The sequence below is a fragment of the Bombina bombina genome, chromosome 6, assembly GCF_027579735.1.
Source record: "Bombina bombina isolate aBomBom1 chromosome 6, aBomBom1.pri, whole genome shotgun sequence".
In the NCBI taxonomy this organism is placed as follows: Eukaryota; Metazoa; Chordata; class Amphibia; order Anura; family Bombinatoridae; genus Bombina; species Bombina bombina.
The window spans coordinates 760,294,598-760,321,483 of NC_069504.1; the positions used below are offsets into that span (position 1 = coordinate 760,294,598).

The following is a 26,886-nucleotide window of genomic DNA, read 5'->3' on the forward strand; positions in this document are numbered from 1 at the left end:
TACCTGATGAATTCATTTCTTTCATGTTGTTGTTTCACTGCTCCATTTATGGCTCATTCCTTTTTTATACCTCACTTTGCTTGGCTATACATTAGACCGAAGTATGTGTGAGGTGGGAGAGGTTTTATAGAGCTCTTGGGGTTTGGTTATATTTGCCTCCTAGTGGTAGAGAAGAATAATTCCCAAGAGCTTGGCCTATAGCCTACAAAATAAACAGCAGTATTGAAGTCTTTATTTCCAAAAAAAATTCTTAAATTATATGGTTGATTGCTCAGCATTTGTGTTCAATAAAAACTAAATAATACAGATATAGAATAACATAGATTTTTTATGTTTTAGTGGATAGGGACTTCTTTGTAGCTACAACCCTCCTATAATAAATACATTAGGTGCCTGATATTTTATGGCAGTTTCCTACTAATGAGATGGGTATGAATCCCCTATATCTAAAAAAAAAAAAAAAAAAAAAAAAAAACACACACCAAAAAATATCTGATATCCTTTTTTGTTTTTGGAAATGTGTGTATTTGTCTCTCTAAAATAGTCTATTGTAAGCTCCTGCTAATTAAATGGGCACATGACCCTTCTATTTTAAAAGAGGAGTCTCATTCCTTCTAGGTTATATCAGATTGTATAAAAAGGGTCCCTGTATTACCCTCTTTGAGATTTAAATGCAACTTTTTAATGTTATTAAGGTGCTGTAAATACTTTGATGTTAATATTGCCACAATCTCCTTTCTTAAGGGGCTAGTGAAATTTCTGATGCATGCAAACCATTGAAAAAGAGAAGCCGTGCCTCCACGGATGTTGAAGTTGCAAATTCCTGCTACCGTGATGCTTCAGACTCCGATTCACGAGGCATCAGTGATGCACAGGTAAACAATACTTCTTCTACTCCTTTTCTTATTAATAGGACACATTCAGTGGCATAGATGAAATCAAGTGTTTTGAGATTCCTCTGTATAGTTTTTCACAATATTTATGTGAATTGTATTTTTCTGGGCTCTCCATGGTAATACCAGTGAACAACCCTTCCCGAAGTTGTGTGGACAGAACTACCCACTATCCTGGTTACCTATAAGAGGCAACCATTAAAGGGACAGTATACACTTATTTCTTTCATGTAATTAGCAAGAGTCCATGAGCTAGTGACGTATGGGATATACATTCCTACCAGGAGGGGCAAAGTTTCCCAAACCTTAAAATGCCTATAAATACACCCCTCACCACACCCACAAATCAGTTTTTACAAACTTTGCCTCCTATGGAGGTGGTGAAGTAAGTTTGTGCTAGATTCTACGTTGATATGCGCTCCGCAGCAGGTTGGAGCCCGGTTTTCCTCTCAGCGTGCAGTGAATGTCAGAGGGATGTGAGAGGAGTATTGCCTATTTGAATGCAATGATCTCCTTCTACGGGGTCTATTTCATATGTTCTCTGTTATCGGTCGTAGAGATTCATCTCTTACCTCCCTTTTCAGATCGACAATATACTCTTATATATATATATCATTACCTCTGCTGATTTTCGTTTCAGTACTGGTTTGGCTTTCTACAACATGTAGATGAGTGTCCTGGGGTAAGTAAGTAAGCTTATTTTCTGTGACACTCTAAGCTATGGTTAGGCACTTTTTTTATAAAGTTCTAAATATATGTATTCAAACATTTATTTGCCTTGACTCAGGATGTTCAACATTCCTTATTTTCAGACAGTCAGTTTCATATTTGGGATAATGCATTTGAATCAATCATTTTTTTTTCTTACCTTAAAAAATTTGACTTTTTCCCTGTGGGCTGTTAGGCTCGCGGGGGCTGAAAATGCTTCATTTTATTGCGTCATTATTGGCGCGGACTTTTTTGGCGCAAATTTTTTTTTCTGTTTCCGGCGTCATACGTGTCGCCGGAAGTTGCGTCATTTTTTTACGTTTTTTTTTGCGTCAAAAGTGTCGGCGTTCTGGATGTGGCGTCATTTTTGGCGCCACAAGCATTTAGGCGCCAAATAATGTGGGCGTCTTATTTGGCGCTAAAAAATATGGGCGTCATTTTTGTCTCCACATTATTTGTCTCATTATTTATTGCTTCTGTTTGCTAGAAGCTTGTTCACTGGCATTTTTTTTCCCATTCCTGAAACTGTCATTTAAGGAATTTGACCAATTTTGCTTTATATGTTGTTTTTTCTATTACATATTGCAAGATGTTCCACGTTGCAACTGAGTCAGAAGATACTTCAGGAAAATCGCTGCCCGGTGCTGGAGCTACCAAGCTAAGTGTATCTGCTATAAACTTTTGGTATCTGTTTCTCCAGCTGTTGTTTGTATTGCATGTCATGACAAACTTATTAATGCAGATAAAATTTCCTTTAGTACTGTTACATTACCTGTTGCTGTTCCGTCAACATCTAATTTTCAGAGTGTTCCTGATAACATAAGAGATTTTATTTTTAAATCCATTAAGAAGGCTATGTCTGTTATTTCTCCTTCTAGTATACATAAAAGTCTTTTAAATCTTCTCTTTTTTCAGATGAATTTTTAAATGAACATCATCATTCTGATACTGATAATGGTTCTTCTGGTTCAGAGGTTTCTGTCTCAGAGGTTGATGCTGATAAATCTTCGTATTTGTTCAAGATGGAATTTATTCGTTCTTTACTTAAAAAAGTATTAATTGCATTAGAAATAGAGGATTCTGGTCCTCTTGATACTAAATCTAAACGTTTAAATAAGGTTTTTAAATCTCCTGTAGTTATTCCAGAAGTGTTTTCTCTCCCTGATGCTATTTCTGAAGTAATTTCCAGGGAATGGAATAATTTGGGTAATTCATTAACTCCTTCTAAAACGTTTTAAGCAATTATATCCTGTGCCATCTGACAGATTAGAGTTTTTGGGACAAAATCCCTAAGGTTAATGGGGCTGTCTCTACTCCTGCTATATTTTTAGCGGATGTTGCTGCAGCTTCAACTTTTTGGTTAGAAGCTTTAGCGCAACAAGTAACAGATCATAATTTTATAGCATTATTATTATTCTATAACATGCTAATAATTTTATTTGTGATACCATCTTTTGATATCATTAGAGTTGATGTCAGGTATATGTCTCTAGCTATTTTAGCTAGAAGAGCTTTATGGCTTAAAACTTGGAATGCTGATATGTCTTCTAAGTCAACTTTGCTTTCCCTTTCTTTCCAGGGTAATAAATTATTCGGTTCTCAGTTGGATTCTATTATCTCAACTGTTACTGGAGGGAAGGGAACTTTTTTACCAAAGGATAAAAAATCTAAGGTAAATTTAGGTCTAATAATCGTTTTCGTTCCTTTCCTCACAACAAGGAACAAAAGCCTGATCTTTCATCCTCAGGAGCGGTATCAGTTTGGAAACCATTTCCAGTTTGGAATATATCCAAGCCTTATAGAAACCCAAAGCCAGCTCCTAAGTACCCATGAAGGTGCGACCCTCATTCCAGCTCAGCTGGTATGGGGCAGATTACGTTTTCTTCAAAGCAATTTGGATCAATTCCGTTCACAATCTCTGGTTTCAGAACATTGTTTCAGAAAGGTACAGAATTGGCTTCATGTTAAGGCAAAGAGATTTTTTTCTTTCCCGTGTCCCAGTAAACCCAGCAAAGGCTCAGCATTTCTGAAATGTGTTTCAGATCTAGAGTTGGCTGGAGTAATTATGCCAGTTCCAGTTCTGGAACAGGGGCTGGGGTTTTATTCTATCTCTTCATTGTACCAAAGAAGGTCAATTCCTTCAGACCAGTTCCGGATCTATCAATATTGAATCGTTATGTAAGGATACCAACATTCAAGATGGTAACTGTAGGACTATCCTGCCTTTTGTTTAGCAAGGGCATTATATGTCTACAATAGATTTACAGGATGTATATCTGCATATTCCGATTCATCCAGATCACTTTTAGTTTCTGAGATTCTCTTTTTAGACAAGCATTACCAGTTTTGTGGCTCTACCGTTTGGCCTAGTATCAGATCCAAGAATTTTTTCAAAGGTTCTCGGTGCCCTTCTGTCTGTAATCAGAGAACAGGGTTTTGGTATTTCCTTATTTTGGACGATATCTTGGTACTTGCTCAGTCTTCACATTTTCGCAGAATCTCATACGAATCGACTTGTGTTGTTTCTTCAAGATCATGGTTGGAGGATCAATTTACCAAAAAGTTCATTGATTCCTCAGACAAGGGTAACCTTTTTAGGTTTCCAGATAGATTCAGTGTCTATGACTCTGTCCTTGTCAGACAAGAGAAGTTTAACATTGATATCAGCTTGTCAAAACCTTCAGTCACAATCATTCCCTTTGGTAGCCTTATGCATGGAAATTTTAGGTCTTAGGACTGCCGCATCGGATGCGATCCCCTTTGCTCGTTTTCACATGCGACCTCTTCAGCTCTGTATGCTGAACCAATGGTGCAGGGATTACACAAAGATATCTCAATTAATATCTTTAAACCGATTATACGACACTCTCTGACATGGTGGACAGATCACCATCGTTTAGTTCAGGGGGCTTCTTTGTTCTTCCGACCTGGACTATAATCTCAACAGATGCAAGTCTTATAGGTTGGGGAGCTGTGTGGGGGTCTCTGACGGCACAAGGGGTTTGGGAATCTCAGGAGGTGAGATTACCGATCAATATTTTGGAACTCCGTGCAATTTTCAGAGCTCTTCAGTCTTGGCCTCTTCTGAAGAGAGAGTTGTTCATTTGTTTTCAGATAGACAATGTCACAACTGTGGCATAAATCAATCATCAAGGAGGGACTCACAGTCCTCTGGCTATGAAAGAAGTATCTCGAATTTTGGTTTGGGCGGAATCCAGCTCCTTTCTAATCTCTGCGGTTCATATCCCAGGTATAGACAATTGGGAAGCGGATTATCTCAGTCGCCAAACGTTGCATCCGGGCGAATGGTCTCTTCACCCAGAGGTATTTCTTCAGATTGTTCACATGTGGGAACTCCCAGAAATAGATCTGATGGCTTCTCATCTAAACAAGAAACTTCCCTGGTATCTGTCCAGATCCCGGGATCCTCGGGCGGAGGCAGTGGATGCATTATCACTTCCTTGGAAGTATCATCCTGCCTATATCTTTCCGCCTCTAGTTCTTCTTCCAAGAGTATTCTCAAAAGATTCTAAAGGAATGCTCGTTTGTCCTGCTGGTAGCTCCAGCATGGCCTCACAGGTTTTGGTATGCAGATCTTGTCCGGATGGCCTCTTGCCAGCTGTGGACTCTTCCGTTAAGACCTTCTGTCGCAAGGTCCTTTCTTCCATCATGATCTCAAATCCTTAAATTTTAAGGTATGGAGTTTGAACGCTTGATTCTTGGTCAAAGAGGTTTCTCTGACTCTGTGATTAATACTATGTGACAGGCTCGTAAATCTGTATCTAGAGAAATATATTAGAGTCTGGAAGACTTATATTTCTTAGTGTCTTTCTCATCATTTTTCTTGGCATTCTTTTTGAATACCGAGAATTTTACAGTTTCTTCAGGATGGTTTAGATAAAGGTTTGTCCACAAGTTCCTTGAATGGACAAATCTCTGCTCTTTCTGTTCTTTTTCACAGAAAGATTGCTAATCTTCCTGATATTCTTTGTTTTGTACAAGCTTTGGTTCGTATAAAACCTGTCATTAAGTCAATTTCTCCTCCTTGGAGTTTGAATTTGGTTCTGGGGGCTCTTCAAGCTCCTCCTTTTGAACCCATGTATTCTTTGGTCATTCAATTACTTTCTTGGAAAGTTTTGTTTCTTTTGGCCATCTCTTCTGCCAGAAGAGTCTCTGAATTATCTGCTTTTTCTTGTGAGTCTCCTTTTCTGATTTTTTCATCAGGATAAGGTGGTGCTGCAAACTTCTTTTTGAATTTTTTACCTAATGTTGTGAATTCTATCAACATTAGTAGAGAAATTGTGGTTCCTTCATTATGTCCTAATCCTATGAATTCTAAGGAGAAATCATTGCATTCTTTGGATGCTGTTAGAGCTTTGTATTATTATGTTGAAGCTACTTTCCGAAAGACTTCTAGTCTATTTGTCATCTTTTCCGGTTCTACAAAAGGCCAGAAAGCTTCTGCCATTTCTTTGGCATCTTGGTTGAAATCTTTATTTCATCATGCCTATGTCGAGTCGGGTAAAACTCTGCCTCGAAGGATTACAGCTCATTCTACTAGGTCAGTTTCTACTTCCTGGGCGTTTAGGAATGAAGCTTCGGTTGATCAGATTTGCAAAGCAGCAACTTGGTCCTCTTTGCATACTTTTACTAAATTCTACCATTTTTGATGTGTTTTCTTCTTCTGAAGCAGTTTTTGGTAGAAAAGTACTTCAGGCAGTGGTTTCAGTTTGAATCTTCTGCTTATGTTTTCATTAAACTTTATTTTGGGTGTGGATTATTTTCAGCAGGAATTGGCTGTCTTTATTTTATCCCTCCCTCTCTAGTGACTCTTGCGTGGAAAGATCCACATCTTGGGTAGTCATTATCCCATACGTCACTAGCTCATGGACTCTTGCTAATTACATGAAAGAAAACATAATTTATGTAAGAACTTACCTGATAAATTCATTTTTTTCATATTAGCAAGAGTCCATGAGGCCCACCCTTTTTTGTGGTGGTTATGACTTTTTTTGTATAAAGCACAATTATTCCAATTCCTTATTTTTTATGCTTTCGCACTTTCTTCTGTTAAGTGTGATCAGTCCACGGGTCATCATTACTTCTGGGATATTACTCCTCCCCAACAGGAAGTGCAAGAGGATTCACCCAGCAGAGCTGCATATAGCTCCTCCCCTCTACGTCACTCCCAGTCATTCTCTTGCACCCAACGACTAGATAGGATGTGTGAGAGGACTATGGTGATTATACTTAGTTTTATATCTTCAATCAAAAGTTTGTTATTTTAAAATAGCACCGGAGTGTGTTATTACCTCTCTGGCAGAGTTTGAAGAAGAATCTACCAGAGTTTTGCTATGATTTTAGCCGGAGTAGTTAAGATCATATTGCTGTTCTCGGCCATCTGAGGAGTGAGGTAAACTTCAGATCAGGGGACAGCGGGCAGATGAATCTGCATAGAGGTATGTAGCAGTTTTTATTTTCTGACAATGGAATTGATGAGAAAATCCTGCCATACTGATATAATGTCATGTATGTATACTTTACACTTCAGTATTCTGGGGAATGGTACTTCACTAGAATTACACTGTAAGAAATACATAAAGCTGTTTAATAACTAGAGATTATGTTTAACGTTTTTGCTGGAATGTAAAATCGTTTTCATTTGCTGAGGTACTGTGTGAATAAATGTTTGGGCACTATTTTTCCACTTGGCAGTTGCTTAATCTGTTTTTCTGACAGTTTCTGTTTTCCCTCACTGCTGTGTGTGAGGGGGAGGGGCCGTTTTTTGGCGCTTTTACTATGCATCAAATATTTCAGTCAGCAACTCATTGTATTCCCTGCATGATCCGGTTCATCTCTACAGAGCTCAGGGGTCTTCAAAACTTATTTTGAGGGAGGTAATTTCTCTCAGCAGAGCTGTGAGAATTATAGTTTGACTGAGATAAAAAACGTTTATTCTGTAATTTGTTTCCTGCTTTCAGAATTTGTTATCTTTGCTAATGGGATTAAACCTTTGCTAAAGTTGTGTTGTTTACAAGGATTGAGGCTATAACTGTTTCAATTTATTAATTTTCAACTGTCATAGATCTTCTGTGCTTCTTAAAGGCACAGTACGTTTTAATATTATTCTAATTGAATTGTATTTCCAAGTTGCAAGTTTATTTGCTAGTGTGTTAAACATGTCTGATTCAGAGGATGATACCTGTGTCATTTGTTGCAATGCCAAAGTGGAGCCCAATAGAAATTTATGTACTAACTGTATTGATGCTACTTTAAATAAAAGTCAATCTGTACAAATTGAACAAATTTCACCAAACAACGAGGGGAGAGTTATGCCGACTAACTCGCCTCACGTGTCAGTACCTACATCTCCCGCTCAGAGGGAGGTGCGTGATATTGTAGCGCCGAGTACATCTGGGCGGCCATTACAAATCACATTACAGGATATGGCTACTGTTATGACTGAGGTTTTGGCTAAATTACCAGAACTAAGAGGTAAGCGTGATCACTCTGGGGTGAGAACAGAGTGCGCTGATAATATTAGGGCCATGTCAGACACTGCGTCACAGGTGGCAGAACATGAGGACGGAGAACTTCATTCTGTGGGTGACGGTTCTGATCCAAACAGACTGGATTCAGATATTTCAAATTTTAAATTTAAACTGGAAAACCTCCGTGTATTACTAGGGGAGGTGTTAGCGGCTCTGAATGATTGTAACACAGTTGCAATACCAGAGAAAATGTGTAGGTTGGATAAATATTTTGCGGTACCGACGAGTACTGAGGTTTTTCCTATACCTAAGAGACTTACTGAAATTGTTACTAAGGAGTGGGATAGACCCGGTGTGCCGTTCTCACCCCCTCCGATATTTAGAAAAATGTTTCCAATAGACGCCACCACAAGGGACTTATGGCAAACGGTCCCTAAGGTGGAGGGAGCAGTTTCTACCTTAGCTAAGCGTACCACTATCCCGGTGGAGGATAGCTGTGCTTTTTCAGATCCAATGGATAAAAAGTTAGAGGGTTACCTTAAGAAAATGTTTGTTCAACAAGGTTTTATATTGCAACCCCTTGCATGCATTGCGCCGATCACGGCTGCAGCGGCATTCTGGATTGAGTCTCTGGAAGAGAACATTGGTTCAGCTACTCTGGACGACATTACGGACAGGCTTAGAGTCCTTAAACTATCTAATTCATTCATTTCGGAGGCCGTAGTACATCTTACTAAACTTACGGCGAAGAATTCAGGATTCGCCATTCAGGCATAACTCTCCCCTCGCTGTGGCTAAAATCCTGGTCAGCTGATGTTACTTCTAAGTCTAAATTGCTTAATATACCTTTCAAAGGGCAGACCTTATTCGGGCCCGGGTTGAAAGAGATTATCGCTGACATTACAGGAGGTAAAGGCCATGCCCTGCCTCAGGACAAAGCCAAAGCCAAGACTAGACAGTCTAATTTTCGTTCCTTTCGTAATTTCAAAGCAGGAGCAGCATCAACTTCCTCTGCACCAAAACAGGAAGGAGCTGTTGCTCGCTACAGACAAGGCTGGAAACCTAACCAGTCCTGGAACAAGGGCAAGCAGACTAGGAAACCTGCTGCTGCCCCTAAAACAGCATGAATTGAGGGCCCCCGATCCGGGATCGGATCTAGTGGGGGGCAGACTTTCTCTCTTCGCCCAGGCTTGGGCAAGAGATGTTCAGGATCCCTGGGCGCTAGAGATAATATCTCAGGGATACCTTCTGGACTTCAAATACTCTCCTCCAAGAGAGAGATTTCATCTGTCAAGATTGTCAACAATCCAGACAAAGAAAGAGGCGTTTCTACGCTGCGGACAAGAGCTCTTGTTAATGGGAGTAATCCATCCAGTTCCACGATCGGAACAGGGACAGGGGTTTTACTCAAATCTGTTTGTGGTTCCCAAAAAAGAGGGAACTTTCAGACCAATCCTGGACTTAAAGATCCTAAACAAATTCCTAAGAGTTCCATCGTTCAAGATGGAGACTATTCGGACAATTTTACCTATGATCCAAGAGGGTCAATACATGACCACTGTAGATTTAAAAGATGCTTACCTTCACATACCGATTCACAAAGATCATTATCGGTACCTAAGGTTTGCCTTCCTAGACAGGCATTACCAGTTTGTGGCTCTTCCATTCGGATTGGCTACAGCTCCAAGAATCTTCACAAAGGTTCTGGGTGCTCTTCTGGCGGTACTAAGACCGCGGGGAATCTCGGTAGCTCCATACCTAGACGACATTCTGATACAAGCTTCAAGCTTTCAAACAGCCTTCTAGGTTGGGGTGCCGTCTGGAATTCTCTGAAGGCTCAGGGACAATGGAGTCAGGAGGAGAGTCTCCTGCCAATAAACATTCTGGAATTGAGAGCAGTTCTCAATGCCCTCCTGGCTTGGCCCCAGTTGACAACTCGGGGGTTCATCAGGTTTCAGTCGGACAACATCACGACTGTAGCTTACATCAACCATCAGGGAGGGACAAGAAGCTCCCTAGCTATGATGGAAGTATCAAAGATAATTCGCTGGGCAGAGTCTCACTCTTGCCACCTGTCAGCAATCCACATCCCGGGAGTGGAGAACTGGGAGGCGGATTTCTTAAGTCGTCAGACTTTTCATCCGGGGGAGTGGGAACTTCATCCGGAGGTCTTTGCCCAAATACTTCGACGTTGGGGCAAACCAGAGATAGATCTCATGGCGTCTCGACAGAACGCCAAGCTTCCTCGTTACGGGTCCAGATCCAGGGATCCAGGAGCAGTCCTGATAGATGCTCTGACAGCACCTTGGGACTTCAGGATGGCTTACGTGTTTCCACCCTTCCCGTTGCTTCCTCGATTGATTGCCAGAATCAAACAAGAGAGAGCATCAGTGATTCTAATAGCACCTGCGTGGCCACGCAGGACTTGGTATGCAGACCTGGTGGACATGTCATCCTGTCCACCTTGGTCTCTACCTCTGAAACAGGACCTTCTGATACAGGGTCCCTTCAAACATCAAAATCTAACTTCTCTGAAGCTGACTGCTTGGAAATTGAACGCCTGATTTTATCAAGACGTGGATTTTCTGAGTCAGTTATTGATACCTTAATACAGGCTAGGAAACCTGTTACCAGAAAGATTTACCATAAGATATGGCGTAAATACCTATATTGGTGTGAATCCAAAGGTTACTCTTGGAGTAAGGTTAGGATTCCTAGGATATTGTCTTTTCTACAAGAAGGTTTAGAAAAGGGTTTATCTGCTAGTTCATTAAAGGGACAGATCTCAGCTCTGTCCATTCTGTTACACAAACGTCTGTCAGAAGTTCCTGACGTCCAGGCTTTTTGTCAGGCTTTGGCCAGGATTAAGCCTGTGTTTAAAACTGTTGCTCCACCATGGAGTTTAAACCTTGTTCTTAATGTTTTACAGGGCGTTCCGTTTGAACCCCTTCATTCCATTGATATAAAGTTGTTATCTTGGAAAGTTCTATTTTTAATGGCTATTTCCTCGGCTCGAAGAGTCTCTGAATTATCAGCCTTACATTGTGATTCTCCTTATTTGATTTTTCATTCGGATAAGGTAGTCCTGCGTACTAAACCTGGGTTCTTACCTAAGGTAGTTACTAACAGGAATATCAATCAAGAGATTGTTGTTCCTTCTTTATGCCCAAATCCTTCTTCAAAGAAGGAACGTCTACTGCACAACCTGGATGTAGTCCGTGCTCTAAAATTTTACTTACAGGCAACTAAGGAATTTCGACAAACGTCTTCTCTGTTTGTCATTTACTCTGGGCAGAGGAGAGGTCAAAAAGCTTCCGCTACCTCTCTTTCTTTTTGGCTTCGTAGCATAATTCGTTTAGCTTATGAGACTGCTGGACAGCAGCCTCCTGAAAGAATTACAGCTCATTCTACTAGAGCTGTGGCTTCCACTTGGGCCTACAAGAATGAGGCCTCTGTTGAACAGATTTGCAAGGCTGCAACTTGGTCTTCGCTTCATACTTTTTCCAAATTTTACAAATTTGACACTTTTGCTTCATCGGAGGCTATTTTTGGGAGAAAGGTTCTTCAGGCAGTGGTTCCTTCTGTATAAAGAGCCTGCCTATCCCTCCCGTCATCCGTGTACTTTTGCTTTGGTATTGGTATCCCAGAAGTAATGATGACCCGTGGACTGATCACACTTAACAGAAGAAAACATAATTTATGCTTACCTGATAAATTCCTTTCTTCTGTAGTGTGATCAGTCCACGGCCCGCCCTGTTTTTAAGGCAGGTAAATATTTTTTAATTTATACTCCAGTCACCACTTCACCCTTGGCTTTTCCTTTCTCGTTGGTCCTTGGTCGAATGACTGGGAGTGACGTAGAGGGGAGGAGCTATATGCAGCTCTGCTGGGTGAATCCTCTTGCACTTCCTGTTGGGGAGGAGTAATATCCCAGAAGTAATGATGACCCGTGGACTGATCACACTACAGAAGAAAGGAATTTATCAGGTAAGCATAAATTATGTTTTTTTCTTATCACCCCACTTCTTGGCTATTCGTTAAACTGATTTGTGGGTGTGGTGAGGGGTGTATTTATAGGCATTTTAAGGTTTGGGAAACTTTGCCCCTCCTGGTAGGAATGTATATCCCATACGTCACTAGCTCATGGACTCTTGCTAATATGAAAGAAATGAATTTATCAGGTAAGTTCTTACATAAATTATGTTTTTCATATAACTGCATGTAATAGACACTACTATAAAGAATAAGATGCACAGATACTGATATAAAAATCCAGTATAAAACAGTTTAAAATACGTACTTAGAAGCTTTCAGTTTAACTCTGTTGAAAACGCAGTTGGAAAGCCCACTGAAAGTGGGAAATAAGACACTCTCCCCCTCCCCCTTCTTTTGAATATGAAAAGACCCTTTACACAAACAGGAGCAAGCTGGAGAAGGTAGCTGACGGTATTTAAATAAAACTTTGGGGCTTGGTTAGGAGTCTGAAAATCAGAGCAATGTTATTTAAAAATAAGCAAAACTATACATTTCTCCTGTTAAGTGTAGTCAGTCCACGGGTCATCCATTACTTATGGGATTATATCTCCTCCCCAACAGGAAGTGCAAGAGGATCACCCAAGCAGAGCTGCTATATAGCTCCTCCCCTCTACGTCATACCCAGTCATTCTCTTGCACCTAACTAATAGATAGGACGTGTGAGAGGACTGTGGTGTGTTAAACTTAGTTTTTATTTCTTCAATCAAAAGTTTGTTATTTTAAACGGCACCGGAGTGTGTTGTTTCTTCTCAGGCAGCATTAGAAGAAGAATCTACTTGAGTTTATCTATGATCTTAGCGGTCGTAACTAAGATCCACTTGCTGTTCTCGGCCATTCTGAGGAGTGAGGTAACTTCAGAACAGGGGATAGCAGGCAGGGCCCACCTGCAAGGAGGTATGTTGCAGTATATTATTTTCTAAGGAATGGAATTGATTGTGAAAATACTGCTAATACCGATGTAATGTAAGTGCAGCCTTAAATGCAGTAGTAGCGACTGGTATCAGGCTGATATGTATGTATGTATACTCTGAGGTATTTCTGGGGAATGGAATTTCACTAAGAAAATACTGTCTATATTAAAGTAATATTTGAGCCTGCACTGCAGTGAAAGCGACTAGCAGCAGGCTTATTAATAACATTTCATAATTTTCATTTTTAAAACGTTTACTGGCATGTTAATCGTTTTTTCTGAGGTACTTGGTGATAAAACTTTATGGGCATGATTTTTACCACATGGCTGTCGTTTGTTTTCTGAATAAAAACAGTTTACTGAGCTTCCCCACTGTTGTAATATGAGTGGGAGGGGCCTATTTTAGCGCTTTATTGCGCAGTAAAAATTTAGTCACAGTCTTCCTATTTCTTCCTCCATGATCCAGGACGTCTCTACAGAGCTCAGGGGTCTCCAAAACTAGTTTTGAGGGAGGTAATCACTCACAGCAGACCTGTGACAGTGTGTTTTGACTGTGATAAAAACGTTAATTATTAAATTGTTATCCGTTTTTTGGGTATTAAGGGGTTAATCATCCATTTGCTGGTGGGTGCAATCCTTTGCTAACTTAATACATTTACTGTGAAAAATTGGTTGCTATAACTATTTTGGTTCATTGTTATTTCAACTGTGACAGCTTTTTGTGCTTCTTAAAGGCACAGTAGCGTTTTTTATATTGCTTGTAAATTTATTTAGAAAAGTATTTCCAAGCTTGCTAGTCTCATTGCTAGTCTGTTTAAACATGTCTGACACAGATGAATCTCTTTGTTCACTATGTTTAAAGGCCAATGTGGAGCCCAATAGAAATTTGTGTACTAATTGCATTGATGCTACTTTAAATAAAAGCCAATCTGTACATGTAAAGAAATTATCACCAGACAACGAGGGGGAAGTTATGCCGACTAACTCTCCTCACGTGTCAGTACCTTCGCCTCCCGCTCAGGAGGTGCGTGATATTGTGGCGCCAAGTACATCAGGGCGGCCCATACAAATCACTTTGCAAGACATGGCTAATGTTATGACTGAAGTACTATCTAAATTGCCAGAATTTAGGGGTAAACGCGATCACTCTGGGGTAAGAACAGAGTGCGCTGATAATAATAGAGCCATGTCTGATACTGCGTCACAATTTGCAGAACATGAGGACGGAGAGCTTCATTCTGTGGGTGACGGATCTGATCCAAGTAAACTGGATTCAGAGATTTCATATTTTAAATTTAAGCTTGAGAACCTCCGTGTTTTACTAGGGGAGGTATTAGCGGCTCTGAATGATTGTAACACGGTTGCAATTCCAGAGAAAGTCTGTAGGCTGGATAAATATTTTGCGGTACCGGCGTGTACTGACGTTTTTCCTATACCTAAAAGGCTTACAGAAATTGTTAACAAGGAGTGGGATAGACCCGGTGTGCCTTTTTCACCCCCTCCTATATTTAGAAAAATGTTTCCAATAGACGCCACCACACTGGACTTATGGCAGACGGTCCCTAAGGTGGAGGGAGCAGTTTCTACTCTGGCTAAGCGCACCACTAACCCGGTGGAGGATAGCTGTGCTTTTTCAGATCCAATGGATAAAAAGTTAGAGGGTTACCTTAAGAAAATGTTTGTTCAGCAAGGTTTTATATTACAACCCCTTGCATGCATTGCGCCTGTCACGGCTGCGGCGGCATTCTGGTTTGAGTCTCTGGAAGAGACCCTTAGCACAGCTCCATTGGATGAGATTATAAACAAGCTTAAAGTCCTTAAGCTAGCTAATTCATTTTTCTCCAACATAGGTGTGTCCGGTCCACGGCGTCATCCTTACTTGTGGGATATTCTCTTCCCCAACAGGAAATGGCAAAGAGCCCAGCAAAGCTGGTCACATGATCCCTCCGAGGCTCCGCCTTCCCCAGTCATTCTCTTTGCCGTTGTACAGGCAACATCTCCACGGAGATGGCTTAGAGTTTTTTAGTGTTTAACTGTAGTTTTTATTATTCAATCAAGAGTTTGTTATTTTAAAATAGTGCAGGTATGTACTATTTACTCTGAAACAGAAAAGAGATGAAGATTTCTGTTTGTAAGAGGAAAATGATTTTAGCAACCGTTACTAAAATCGATGGCTGTTTCCACTCAGGACTGTTGAGAGGAATTAACTTCAGTTGGGGGAACAGTGAGCAGACTTTTGCTGCTTGAGGTATGACACATTCTAACAAGACGATGTAATGCTGGAAGCTGTCATTTTCCCTATGGGATCCGGTAAGCCATTTTTATTACAGAAAGAATAAAAGGGCTTCACAAGGGCTTTTAAGACTGTAGACATTTTCTGGGCTAAATCGATTTATATATAAGCATATTTTATACTCCATAGCCTTGAGGAATTATTTTAATCTTGGGAATTATGTAAAATAACCGGCAGGCACTGTATTGGACACCTTATTCTCTAGGGGCTTTCCCTAATCATAGGCAGAGTCTCATTTTCGCGCCTCTATTGCGCACTTGTTTTTGGGAAGCATGACATGCAGATGCATGTGTGAGGAGCTCTGATACATAGAAAAGACTTTCTGAAGGCGTCATTTGGTATCGTATTCCCCTTTGGGCTTGGTTGGGTCTCAGCAAAGCAGATACCAGGGACTGTAAAGGGGTTAAATATAAAAACGGCTCCGGTTCCGTTATTTTAAGGGTTAAAGCTTCCAAATTTGGTGTGCAATACTTTTAAGGCTTTAAGACACTGTGGTGAAATTTTGAACAATTCCTTCATACTTTTTCACAATTGCAGTAATAAAGTGTGTTCAGTTTAAAATTTAAAGTGACAGTAACGGTTTATTTTAAAACGTTTTTTGTACTTTGTTATCAAGTTTATGCCTGTTTAACATGTCTGAACTACCAGATAGACTGTGTTCTGAATGTGGGGAAGCCAAGGTTCCTTCTCATTTAAATAGATGTGATTTATGTGACACAAAATTTAGAGAAAATGATGCCCAAGATGATTCCTCAAGTGAGGGGAGTAAGCATGGTACTGCATCATCCCCTCCTTCGTCTACACCAGTCTTGCCCACACAGGAGGCCCCTAGTACATCTAGTGCGCCAATACTCCTTACTATGCAACAATTAACGGCTGTAATGGATAATTCTATCAAAAACATTTTAGCCAAAATGCCCACTTATCAGCGAAAGCGCGACTGCTCTGTTTTAGAAAATACTGAAGAGCATGAGGACGCTGATGATATTGGTTCTGAAGTGCCCCTACACCAGTCTGAGGGTGCCAGGGAGGTTTTGTCTGAGGGAGAAATTTCAGATTCAGGGAAAATTTCTCAACAAGCTGAACCTGATGTGATTACATTTAAATTTAAATTGGAACATCTCCGCGCTCTGCTTAAGGAGGTGTTATCTACTCTGGATGATTGTGAGAATTTGGTCATTCCAGAGAAACTATGTAAAATGGACAAGTTCCTAGAGGTCCCGGGGCCCCCCGAAGCTTTTCCTATACCCAAGCGGGTGGCGGACATTGTAAATAAAGAATGGGAAAGGCCCGGTATACCTTTCGTCCCTCCCCCCCCATATTTAAAAAATTGTTTCCTATGGTCGACCCCAGAAAGGACTTATGGCAGACAGTCCCCAAGGTCGAGGGGGCGGTTTCTACTCTAAACAAACGCACTACTATCCCTATAGAAGATAGTTGTGCTTTCAAAGATCCTATGGATAAAAAATTAGAAGGTTTGCTTAAAAAGATGTTTGTTCAGCAAGGTTACCTTCTACAACCAATTTCATGCATTGTTCCTGTCACTACAGCAGCGTGTTTCTGGTTCGATGAACTAGAAAAGGCGCTCAATAATAATTCTTCTTCTTATGAGGAGATTATGGACAGAATTCATGCTCTCAAATTGGCTAATTCTTTCACCCTAGACGCCACTTTGCAATTGGCTAGGTTAGCGGCGAAAAATTCTGGTTTTGCTATTGTGGCGCGCAGAGCGCTTTGGCTAAAATCTTGGTCAGCGGATGCGTCTTCCAAGAACAAATTGCTTAACATTCCTTTCAAGGGGAAAACGCTGTTTGGCCCTGACTTGAAAGAGATTATCTCTGATATCACTGGGGGCAAGGGCCACGCCCTTCCTCAGGATAGGTCTTTCAAGGCCAAAAATAAACCTAATTTTCGTCCCTTTCGCAGAAACGGACCAGCCCCAAGTGCTACGTCCTCTAAGCAAGAGGGTAATACTTCTCAAGCCAAGCCAGCCTGGAGACCAATGCAAGGCTGGAACAAAGGAAAGCAGGCCAAGAAACCTGCCACTGCTACCAAGACAGCATGAGATGTTGGCCCCCGATCCGGGACCGGATCTGGTGGGGGGCAGACTCTCTCTCTTCGCTCAGGCTTGGGCAAGAGATGTTCTGGATCCTTGGGCACTAGAAATAGTCTCCCAAGGTTATCTTCTGGAATTCAAGGGGCTTCCCCCAAGGGGGAGGTTCCACAGGTCTCAATTGTCTTCAGACCACATAAAAAAACAGGCATTCTTACATTGTGTAGAAGACCTGTTAAAAATGGGAGTGATTCATCCTGTTCCATTAGGAGAACAAGGGATGGGGTTCTACTCCAATCTGTTCGTAGTTCCCAAAAAAGAGGGAACATTCAGACCAATCTTAGATCTCAAGATCCTAAACAAGTTTCTCAAGGTTCCATCGTTCAAAATGGAAACCATTCGAACAATTCTTCCTTCCATCCAGGAAGGTCAATTCATGACCACGGTGGATTTAAAGGATGCGTATCTACATATTCCTATCCACAAGGAACATCATCGGTTCCTAAGGTTCGCATTCCTGGACAAGCATTACCAGTTTGTGGCACTTCCGTTCGGATTAGCCACTGCTCCAAGAATTTTCACAAAGGTACTAGGGTCCCTTCTAGCGGTGCTAAGACCAAGGGGCATTGCAGTAGTACCTTACTTGGACGACATTCTGATTCAAGCGTCGTCCCTTCCTCAAGCAAAGGCTCACACGGACATTGTCCTGGCCTTTCTCAGATCTCACGGGTGGAAAGTGAACGTAGAAAAAAGTTCTATCTCCGTCAACAAGGGTTCCCTTCTTGGGAACAATAATAGACTCCTTAGAAATGAGGATTTTTCTGACAGAGGCCAGAAAATCAAAACTTCTAAACTCTTGTCAAATACTTCATTCTGTTCCTCTTCCTTCCATAGCGCAGTGCATGGAAGTAATAGGTTTGATGGTAGCGGCAATGGACATAGTTCCTTTTGCGCGAATTCATCTAAGACCATTACAACTGTGCATGCTCAGTCAGTGGAATGGGGACTATACAGACTTGTCTCCGACGATACAAGTAGATCAGAGGACCAGAGATTCACTCCGTTGGTGGCTGTCCCTGGACAACCTGTCACAGGGGATGAGCTTCCGCAGACCAGAGTGGGTCATTGTCACGACCGACGCCAGTCTGGTGGGCTGGGGCGCGGTCTGGGGACCCCTGAAAGCTCAGGGTCTTTGGTCTCGGGAAGAATCTCTTCTCCCGATAAATATTCTGGAACTGAGAGCGATATTCAATGCTCTCAAGGCTTGGCCTCAGCTAGCAAAGGCCAAGTTCATACGGTTTCAATCAGACAACATGACGACTGTTGCGTACATCAACCATCAGGGGGGAACAAGGAGTTCCCTGGCGATGGAAGAAGTGACCAAAATCATTCAATGGGCGGAGACTCACTCCTGCCACTTGTCTGCAATCCACATCCCAGGAGTGGAAAATTGGGAAGCGGATTTTCTGAGTCGTCAGACATTTCATCCGGGGGAGTGGGAACTCCATCCGGAAATCTTTGCCCAAATTACTCAATTGTGGGGCATTCCAGACATGGATCTGATGGCCTCTCGTCAGAACTTCAAGGTTCCTTGCTACGGGTCCAGATCCAGGGATCCCAAGGCGACTCTAGTAGATGCACTAGTAGCACCTTGGACCTTCAAACTAGCTTATGTATTCCCGCCGTTTCCTCTCATCCCCAGGCTGGTAGCCAGGATCAATCAGGAGAGGGCATCGGTGATCTTGATAGCTCCTGCGTGGCCACGCAGGACTTGGTATGCAGACCTGGTGAATATGTCATCGGCTCCACCATGGAAGCTACCTTTGAGACGAGACCTTCTTGTTCAAGGTCCGTTCGAACATCCGAATCTGGTCTCACTCCAACTGACTGCTTGGAGATTGAACGCTTGATCTTATCAAAGCGAGGGTTCTCAGATTCTGTCATTGATACTCTTGTTCAGGCCAGAAAGCCTGTAACTAGAAAATTTTACCACAAAATATGGAAAAAATATATCTGTTGGTGTGAATCTAAAGGATTCCCTTGGGACAAGGTAAAAATTCCTAAGATTCTATCCTTTCTTCAAGAAGGTTTGGAGAAAGGATTATCTGCAAGTTCCTTGAAGGGACAGATTTCTGCCTTGTCTGTGTTACTTCACAAAAAGCTGGCAGAGTGATCGCGTTTACCCCTAACTCTTTTTATAAGGATCCTTTAGTTAGAAAACTTAAAGGTTTAAATAGGCGATCCTTTCAGCTTGCAGGTTTAATGTCTAGACATAGATCTGCAGGGTGTGTTTTTTTTCTTTTCTATCTTTTGGTGATCTAAGGCTTAAAAAACTTCTCTCTCTGCCCAGAGTTCTAACTACTCTAAATCCTCCTAGAGGTCTAACTCTTCTTGGTCCAAAAACAATTTGTATCGAATAAGCTTTAGTTCAAGGCCTCCACGGGGAAGATTATTTCTTTCTCAAGTGCCTTGTGGTCTGCTAACTACTTTGATGCACCTGACAAGTGTTCCTCACCTGTGCGAGCATAACTAGTCCATTTTGTCACGCAGGGGGATCACTGATCAAATGCTGTTTTTTGCAATCCCCACACTACCGGCCAGGGATCTTTGATGGCCTAGAGTGGGCACCACCCTCAGGCTTCATGGGAGTGTCTGTGACCTCATCGCATGCACACTTGGTGACATTACAAAGGGGGCAGAACCAGGAAGCATAGGTAGGTGTAAGGGAACTGGATGGGGAGGTTCTTTAAACCCCTCTATCTCAGCTTTCTTAGCATCTACAAACCTCCAAGATCCTTCATTTGAAAGAGAATCGCCTGCTTTTTCAAATAGTGGAGCAGTATTGCAAAGAAGATGCTTTAAAAAAACATGAGTATTTTTTTTGGGGGGGGGGATTGTACACTATATACACAATAAAGAATCTGGTATGTCTCTAGACCACTAATAAGGTTTATGGTCTAGTAGATGATTGCCTCTCTTTAAAAAAATTATAGAAATGTGTCTATAGTCAGGTGATCAGTGATAAATTTGAAACATATCTGTACTGCCTCTCTAATTTGTTATAACCTCCAAAAGCCTGTATGGGCCCCTATTTCACATGTGGCTGCACTTGATGACAATTTAGCAAAGTGATCACAGTAATAGCAGTTGTTACTTGGCCATTTTCAATATTATTTACTAAAATCTATGCAGAAATATACTTTTATTTTTTATTTTTTTACTTTTTTTTCCACAGCCATCTCCTATGCAATGAAATATAAATATAATAATGCTATGTTGGGAATCTGCTGGGCCTGCACAAAGAAAAATATATAATTTGTGTTGTAGCAAAAAAAGCTCAAAATTGTCTTAACACTGTTGTTTAAAAAAAGGCTTAGCATTGACAGGGTTATAGGCCCAAGCTTTATTAGCTTTTGTGAGAGATCTGGAATTAATGGGAATGATTGTTTCACTTTCAACTCCAAATTTAAATCAGTGATTAAGGAAGTGTGACACATAAGCTGGACAGAGCTCCATCATTGCAGGATTTCTGCCATCCACATTCTGGGTGTGAACAGGGGCAGACTTTTTTAGTTGCCAGTCTCTTCACCCTTGGGAATGATCTCTGAATTTGGAAGTTTTCAGCCAAATATGTGAGATGTTTGGGTCTGCCAGAGTTAGAGCTCATGGCGTCTCATTTGAATTACAAACTGCCTCAGGTATGTGCCAGGTCTCAGGATCCTTGGAAAAGTCAGATTGTTTATTGGTTTCCTTATCGTTCAACCTAATTTATATTTCTCTTGTAAGGTGTATCCAGTCCACGGATCATCCATTACTTGTGGGATATTCTCCTTCCCAACAGGAAGCTGCAAAAGGATCACCCACAGCAGAGCTGTCTATATAACTCCTCCCCTAACTGCCACCTCCAGTCATTCTCTTGCAGCTCTCGAAAAGAGAGTTGTTTTTCTTCAATTCAAAAGTTTGTTATTTTTAAATGGTACCGGAGTTGTACTATTTTTGTTTCAGGCAGAAAATAGAAGAAGAGTCTGCCTGTGGTCTCTTATGATCTTAGCAGGTTGTAACTAAGATCCATTGCGGTTCTCACACATAACTGAAGAGAGAGGTAACTTCAGCTTGGGGAATGGCATGCAGGGTATCCTGCTATGAGGTATATGCAGTTTAAATTTTTCTAGAGAAATGTATATGCTAGAAAATGCTGTTGATACCGGATTTATTTAAGGTAAGCCTGATTACAGTGATTTAATAACGACTAGTATCATGCTTACTATTAGAGGTAACACTCTTATTATTTTTCAAATTACTAAAATATAAGACGTTTGCTGGGAGTGCTTAAACGTTTTTTATATGCTTTTTGGTGATAAAAATTTATTGGGGCCCAGATTTTTCCACATGGCTGGCTAAAATTTGCCTAGGCATAGTTTTGTTAGGCCTCTCACTGTGTAGACAGGAGTGGGAGGGGCCTAATTTCGCGCCTAAATGCGCATTAGCTTTTGCAGACTGAGACATCCAGTTTCCTTGAAAGAGTTCCCTGAATGCTTAGGACCTCTCTGAAGGGTTTTGGTGCTTTCCAAAGTCGTTTGTATGGCAAGGTAGGGCCACAGCAGAGCTGTGGCAGTTTGTTGTGACTGTTAAAAAACTCTATTTTGTGTTTTTGATCCGTTTTTGAAACTAAGGGGTTAATCATCCATTTGCAAGTGGGTACAATGCTCTGTTAGCCTATTATACACACTGTAAAAATTTCGTTTGATTTACTGCTTTTTTTCACTGTTTTTCAAATTCTGACCTTTTCTATTTTTCTTAAAGGCACAGTACCGTTTTTATTTTTTGCTTGTTAACTTTCTGTAAAGTGTTTTCCAAGCTTGCTGGTCTCATTGCTAGTCTGTTTAAACATGTCTGACATAGAGGAAACTCCTTGTTCATTATGTTTAGAAGCCATGGTGGATCCCCCTCTTAGAATGTGTACCAAATGTACTGATTTCACTAAGTTATAAAGACCATATTCTGTATTTAAAAGATTTATCACCAGAGGAATCTGACAAGGGGGAAGTTATGCCGACTAACTCGCCCCACGTGTCAGAGCCTTTGACTCCCGCTCAAGTGACTCCCGCTCAAGAGGCGCCAAGTACATCTAGCGCGCCCATGGCGTTTACTTTACAAGACATGGCGGCAGTCATGGATAATACACTGTCAGCGGTATTATCCAGACTACCTGTGTTACGAGGAAAGCGAGACAGCTCTGGGGTTAGAAGAAATACAGAGCACTCTGACGCTTTAGTAGCTATGTCTGATACCCCCTCACAATATGCAGAAGCTGAGGAAGGAGAGCTTCTTTCTGTGGGTGATGTTTCTGACTCAGGGAAGATGATTCAACCTGATTCTGATATGGCAACATTTAAATTTAAGCTTGAACACCTCCGCGTGTTGCTCAGGGAGGTTTTAGCTACTCTGAATGACTGTGACACCATTGCAGTGCCAGAGAAATTGTGCAGATTGGATAAATACTATTCAGTGCCTGTTTACACTGATGTTTTTCCAATACCTAAAAGGTTTTCAGAAATTATTACTAAGGAATGGGATAGACCAGGTGTACCGTTCTCTCCCCCTCCTATTTTTAAGAAATTGTTTCCAATAGATGCCGCCACACAGGACTTATGGCAAACGGCCCCTAAGGTGGAGGGAGCAGTTTCTACCCTAGCTAAGCGTACTACTATCCCCGTCGAGGACAGTTGTGCTTTCTTAGATCCAATGGATAAAAAGTTAGAGGGTTACCTTAAGAAAATGTTTATTCAACAAGGTTTTATTCTACAGCCTCTTGCATGCATTGCCCCAGTCACTGCTGGGGCGGCCTTCTGGTTTGAGTCTCTGGAAGAGGCTTTACAGGTAGAGACCCCATTGGACGATATACTTGACAAGCTTAGAGCACTTAAGCTAGCCAATTCATTTGTTTCTGATGCCATTTGTTCATTTGACTAAACTAAAGGCTAAGAATTCTGGTTTTGCTATTCAGGCGCGTAGGGCGCTATGGCTTAAATCATGGTCATGATCATGGTCATACTTCAAAGTCTAAGCTTCTTAATATTCCCTTCAAGGGGCAGACCCTATTCGGGCCTGGTTTGAAGGAGATAATTTCTGATATCACGGGAGGAAAAGATCATGCCCTCCCTTAGGACAGGTCTAATAAATCAAGGGCCAAACAAACTAATTTTCGTGCCTTTCGAAACTTTAAGACGAGCGCGGCATCAACTTCCTCTAATTCAAAACAAGAGGGAACTTTTGCCCAGTCCAAATCGGTCTGGAGACCTAACCAGGCTTGGAACAAAGGTAAGCAGGCCAAAAAGCCTGCTGCTGCCTCTAAGACAGCATGAAGGATTGGCCCCCGATCCGGTAACGGATCTAGTAGGGGGCAGACTTTCTCTCTTCGCCCAGGCTTGGGCAAGAGATTTCCAAGATCCCTGGGCGTTGGAAATTGTATCCCAGGGATATCTTCTGGACTTCAAAGCTTCCCCTCCAAAAGGGAGATTTCACCTTTCACAATTATCTGCAAACCAGATAAAGAGAGAGGCATTCTTACATTGTGTTCAAGACCTCCAAGTTATGGGAGTGATCCACCCAGTTCCAAAGGAGGAACAGGGGCAAGGTTTCTATTCAAATCTGTTTGTGGTTCCCAAGAAAGAGTGAACCTTCAGACCAATCTTAGATCTCAAGATCCTAAACAAATTTCTCAGGGTCCCATCATTCAAGATGGAGACTATTCGTACCATCCTACCTATGATCCAGGAGGGTCAATACATGACTACAGTGGATTTAAAGGATGCTTATCTTCACATTCCGATACACAAAGATCATCATCGGTTTCTCAGGTTTGCCTTCCTGGTCAGGCATTACCTGTTTGTGGCTCTTCCCTTTGGGTTAGCTACAGCTCCAAGAATCTTTACGAAGGTTCTGGGGTCACTTCTGGCGGTCCTAAGGCCTCTTATTTAGACGACATTCTGATACAGGCGTCAAATTTCCAAATTGCCAAGTCTCATACGGACATAGTTCTGGCATTTCTGAGGTCGCACGGGTGGAAAGTGAACGAAGAGAAGAGTTCTCTATCCCCTCTCACAAGAGTTTCCTTTCTGGGAACTCTGATAGATTCTGTAGAAATGAGGATTTACCTGACAGAGACCAGGTTATCAAAACTTCTCAATTCTTGCCGTGTTCTTTTTTTTTTTTTTAATTATTTTTATTGAGGCAACGTAAAATACAATTATGTACAGTGATGAAATCAGATCAACAATACAGGGAAATATAAATGAAAAAAAAACAAAAAACGGCTACAATGACAAAATGACCCGGCAAACAATGATCATACTTCACTCAAGATATATCGAAGATGTGTCAAAAATAAAACAGTAATCAAAGCCTCTTTTTCTCTTTTTTTCCTTTCCCTGTCTATGCTTTGTCAATAATGTTCTACATCTAGTATCTTCAGAATAGGCAACAGCAAAAAATTCAAATAAAAAAAAACCTAGTCTAGGTATAGAGAGAGGCGCGGGGAGAGGAAAAGAGAGAGGGGGAGAAAAAAAAAAAAAAAAAGAAAAAAAAATTCTACTTCTCGCCCTTCGGTGGCTCAGTGTATGGAAGTAATCGGCTTAATGGTAGCGGCAATGGACATAGTGCCGTTTGCCCGCCTACATCTCAGACCGCTAAATCTGGATCAAGAGACCAGGGATTCTCTTCTCTGGTGGCTATCTCGGGTCCATCTGTCCAAAGGTATGACCTTTCGCAGGCCAGATTGGACAATAGTGATGACAGATGCCAGCCTTCTAGGCTGGGGGGCAGTCTGGAACTCCCTGAAGGCTCAGGGATCGTGGACTCAGGAGGAGACCCTCCTTCCAATAAACATTCTGGAACGAAGAGCGATATTCAATGCTTTTCAGGCTTGGCCTCAGCTAGCGACAATGAGGTTCATCAGATTTCAGTCGGACAACATCACGACTGTGGCTTACATCAACCATCAAGGGGGAACAAGGAGTTCCTTAGCGATGTTGGAAGTTTCAAAGATAATTCATTGGGCAGAGATTCACTCTTGCCACCTATCAGCTATCCATATCCCAGGTGTAGAGAACTGGGAGGCGGATTTTCTAAGTCGACAGACTTTTCATCCGGGGGAGTGGGAACTCCATCCGGAGGTGTTTGCACAATTGGTTCAACGTTGGGGCATACCAGAACTGGATCTCATGGCGTCTCGCCAGAACACCAAACTTCCTTGTTACGGATCCAGGTCCAGGGATCCCAAGGCAACGCTGATAGATGCCCTAGCAGTGCCGTGGTCCTTCAAACTGGCTTATGTGTTTCCACCGTTTCCTCTGCTCCCTTGTCTGATTGCCAAAATCAAGCAGGAGAGAGCATTGGTGATTTTGATAGCACCTGCGTGGCCACGCAGGACTTGGTATGCAGATCTGGTGGACATGTCATCCCTTCCACTATGGATTCTGCCTCTGAGACAGGACCTTCTACTTCAGGGTCCTTTCAATCATCCAAATCTAATTTCTCTGAGACTGACTGCCTGGAGATTGAACGCTTGATTTTATTCAGGCACGAAAGCCTGTCACCAGGAAAATCTATCATAAGATATGGCGTAAATATCTTTATTGGTGTGAATCCAAGGGTTACTCATGGAGTAAAGTCAGGATTCCCAGGATATTATCTTTTCTCCAAGAAGGATTGGAAAAGGGATTGTCAGCTAGTTCCTCAAAGGGACAGATTTCTGCTCTGTCTATTCTTTTGCACAAGCATCTGGCGGAGGTTCCAGACGTTCAGGCGTTTTGTCAGGCTTTAGTTAGAATCAAGCCTGTGTTTAAACCAGTTGCTCCGCCATGGAGTTTAATTTTGGTTCTTAAAGTTCTCCAAGGGGTTCCGTTTGAACCTCTTCATTCCATAGATATCAATCTTTTATCTTGGAAAGTTCTGTTTTTGGTAGCTATTTGCTCGGCTCGTAGAGTTTCCGAGTTATCTGCCTTACAATGTGATTCCCCTTATCTGATCTTCCATGCAGATAAGGTAGTTTTGCGTACCAAACCTGGGTATCTAATAAGAATATCAATCAGGAGATTGTTGTTCCTTCATTGTGTCCTAATCCTTCTTCAAAGAAGGAACGTCTTTTACACAATCTTGATGTGGTTCGTGCTTTAAAGTTTTATTTACAAGCTACTAAAGATTTTCGTTAAACATCTGCTTTGTTTGTTGTCTACTCTGGACAGAGGAGAGGCCAAAAGGCATCGGGAACTTTTCTTTCGTTTTGGCTAAGAAGTATAATACGCTTAGCTTATGAGACTGCTGGCCAGCAGCCTCCTGAAAGGATTACAGCTCATTCTACTAGAGCTGTGGCTTCCACATGGGCTTTTAAAAATGAGGCTTCTGTTGAACAGATTTGTAAGGCGGCGACTTGGTCTTCGCTTCATACTTTTTCAAAGTTTTACAAATTTGATACTTTTGCTTCTTCGGAGGCTATTTTTGGG

General features: G+C 41.6%; 1 protein-coding gene across 4 annotated transcripts in view; it reads left to right on the forward strand.

Moving 5' to 3' along the window:
• NSD3 (nuclear receptor binding SET domain protein 3) overlaps positions 1-26,886 on the forward strand; it is a 1,671,583-nt gene that overhangs the window by 663,690 nt on the left and 981,007 nt on the right. For all 4 annotated transcript variants that reach the window (XM_053718034.1, XM_053718036.1, XM_053718037.1 and 1 more), the window contains one exon: positions 745-875. In XM_053718034.1, coding sequence (XP_053574009.1) covers positions 745-875 — 131 coding nt within the window. The remainder of the gene's footprint in view (positions 1-744; positions 876-26,886) is intronic.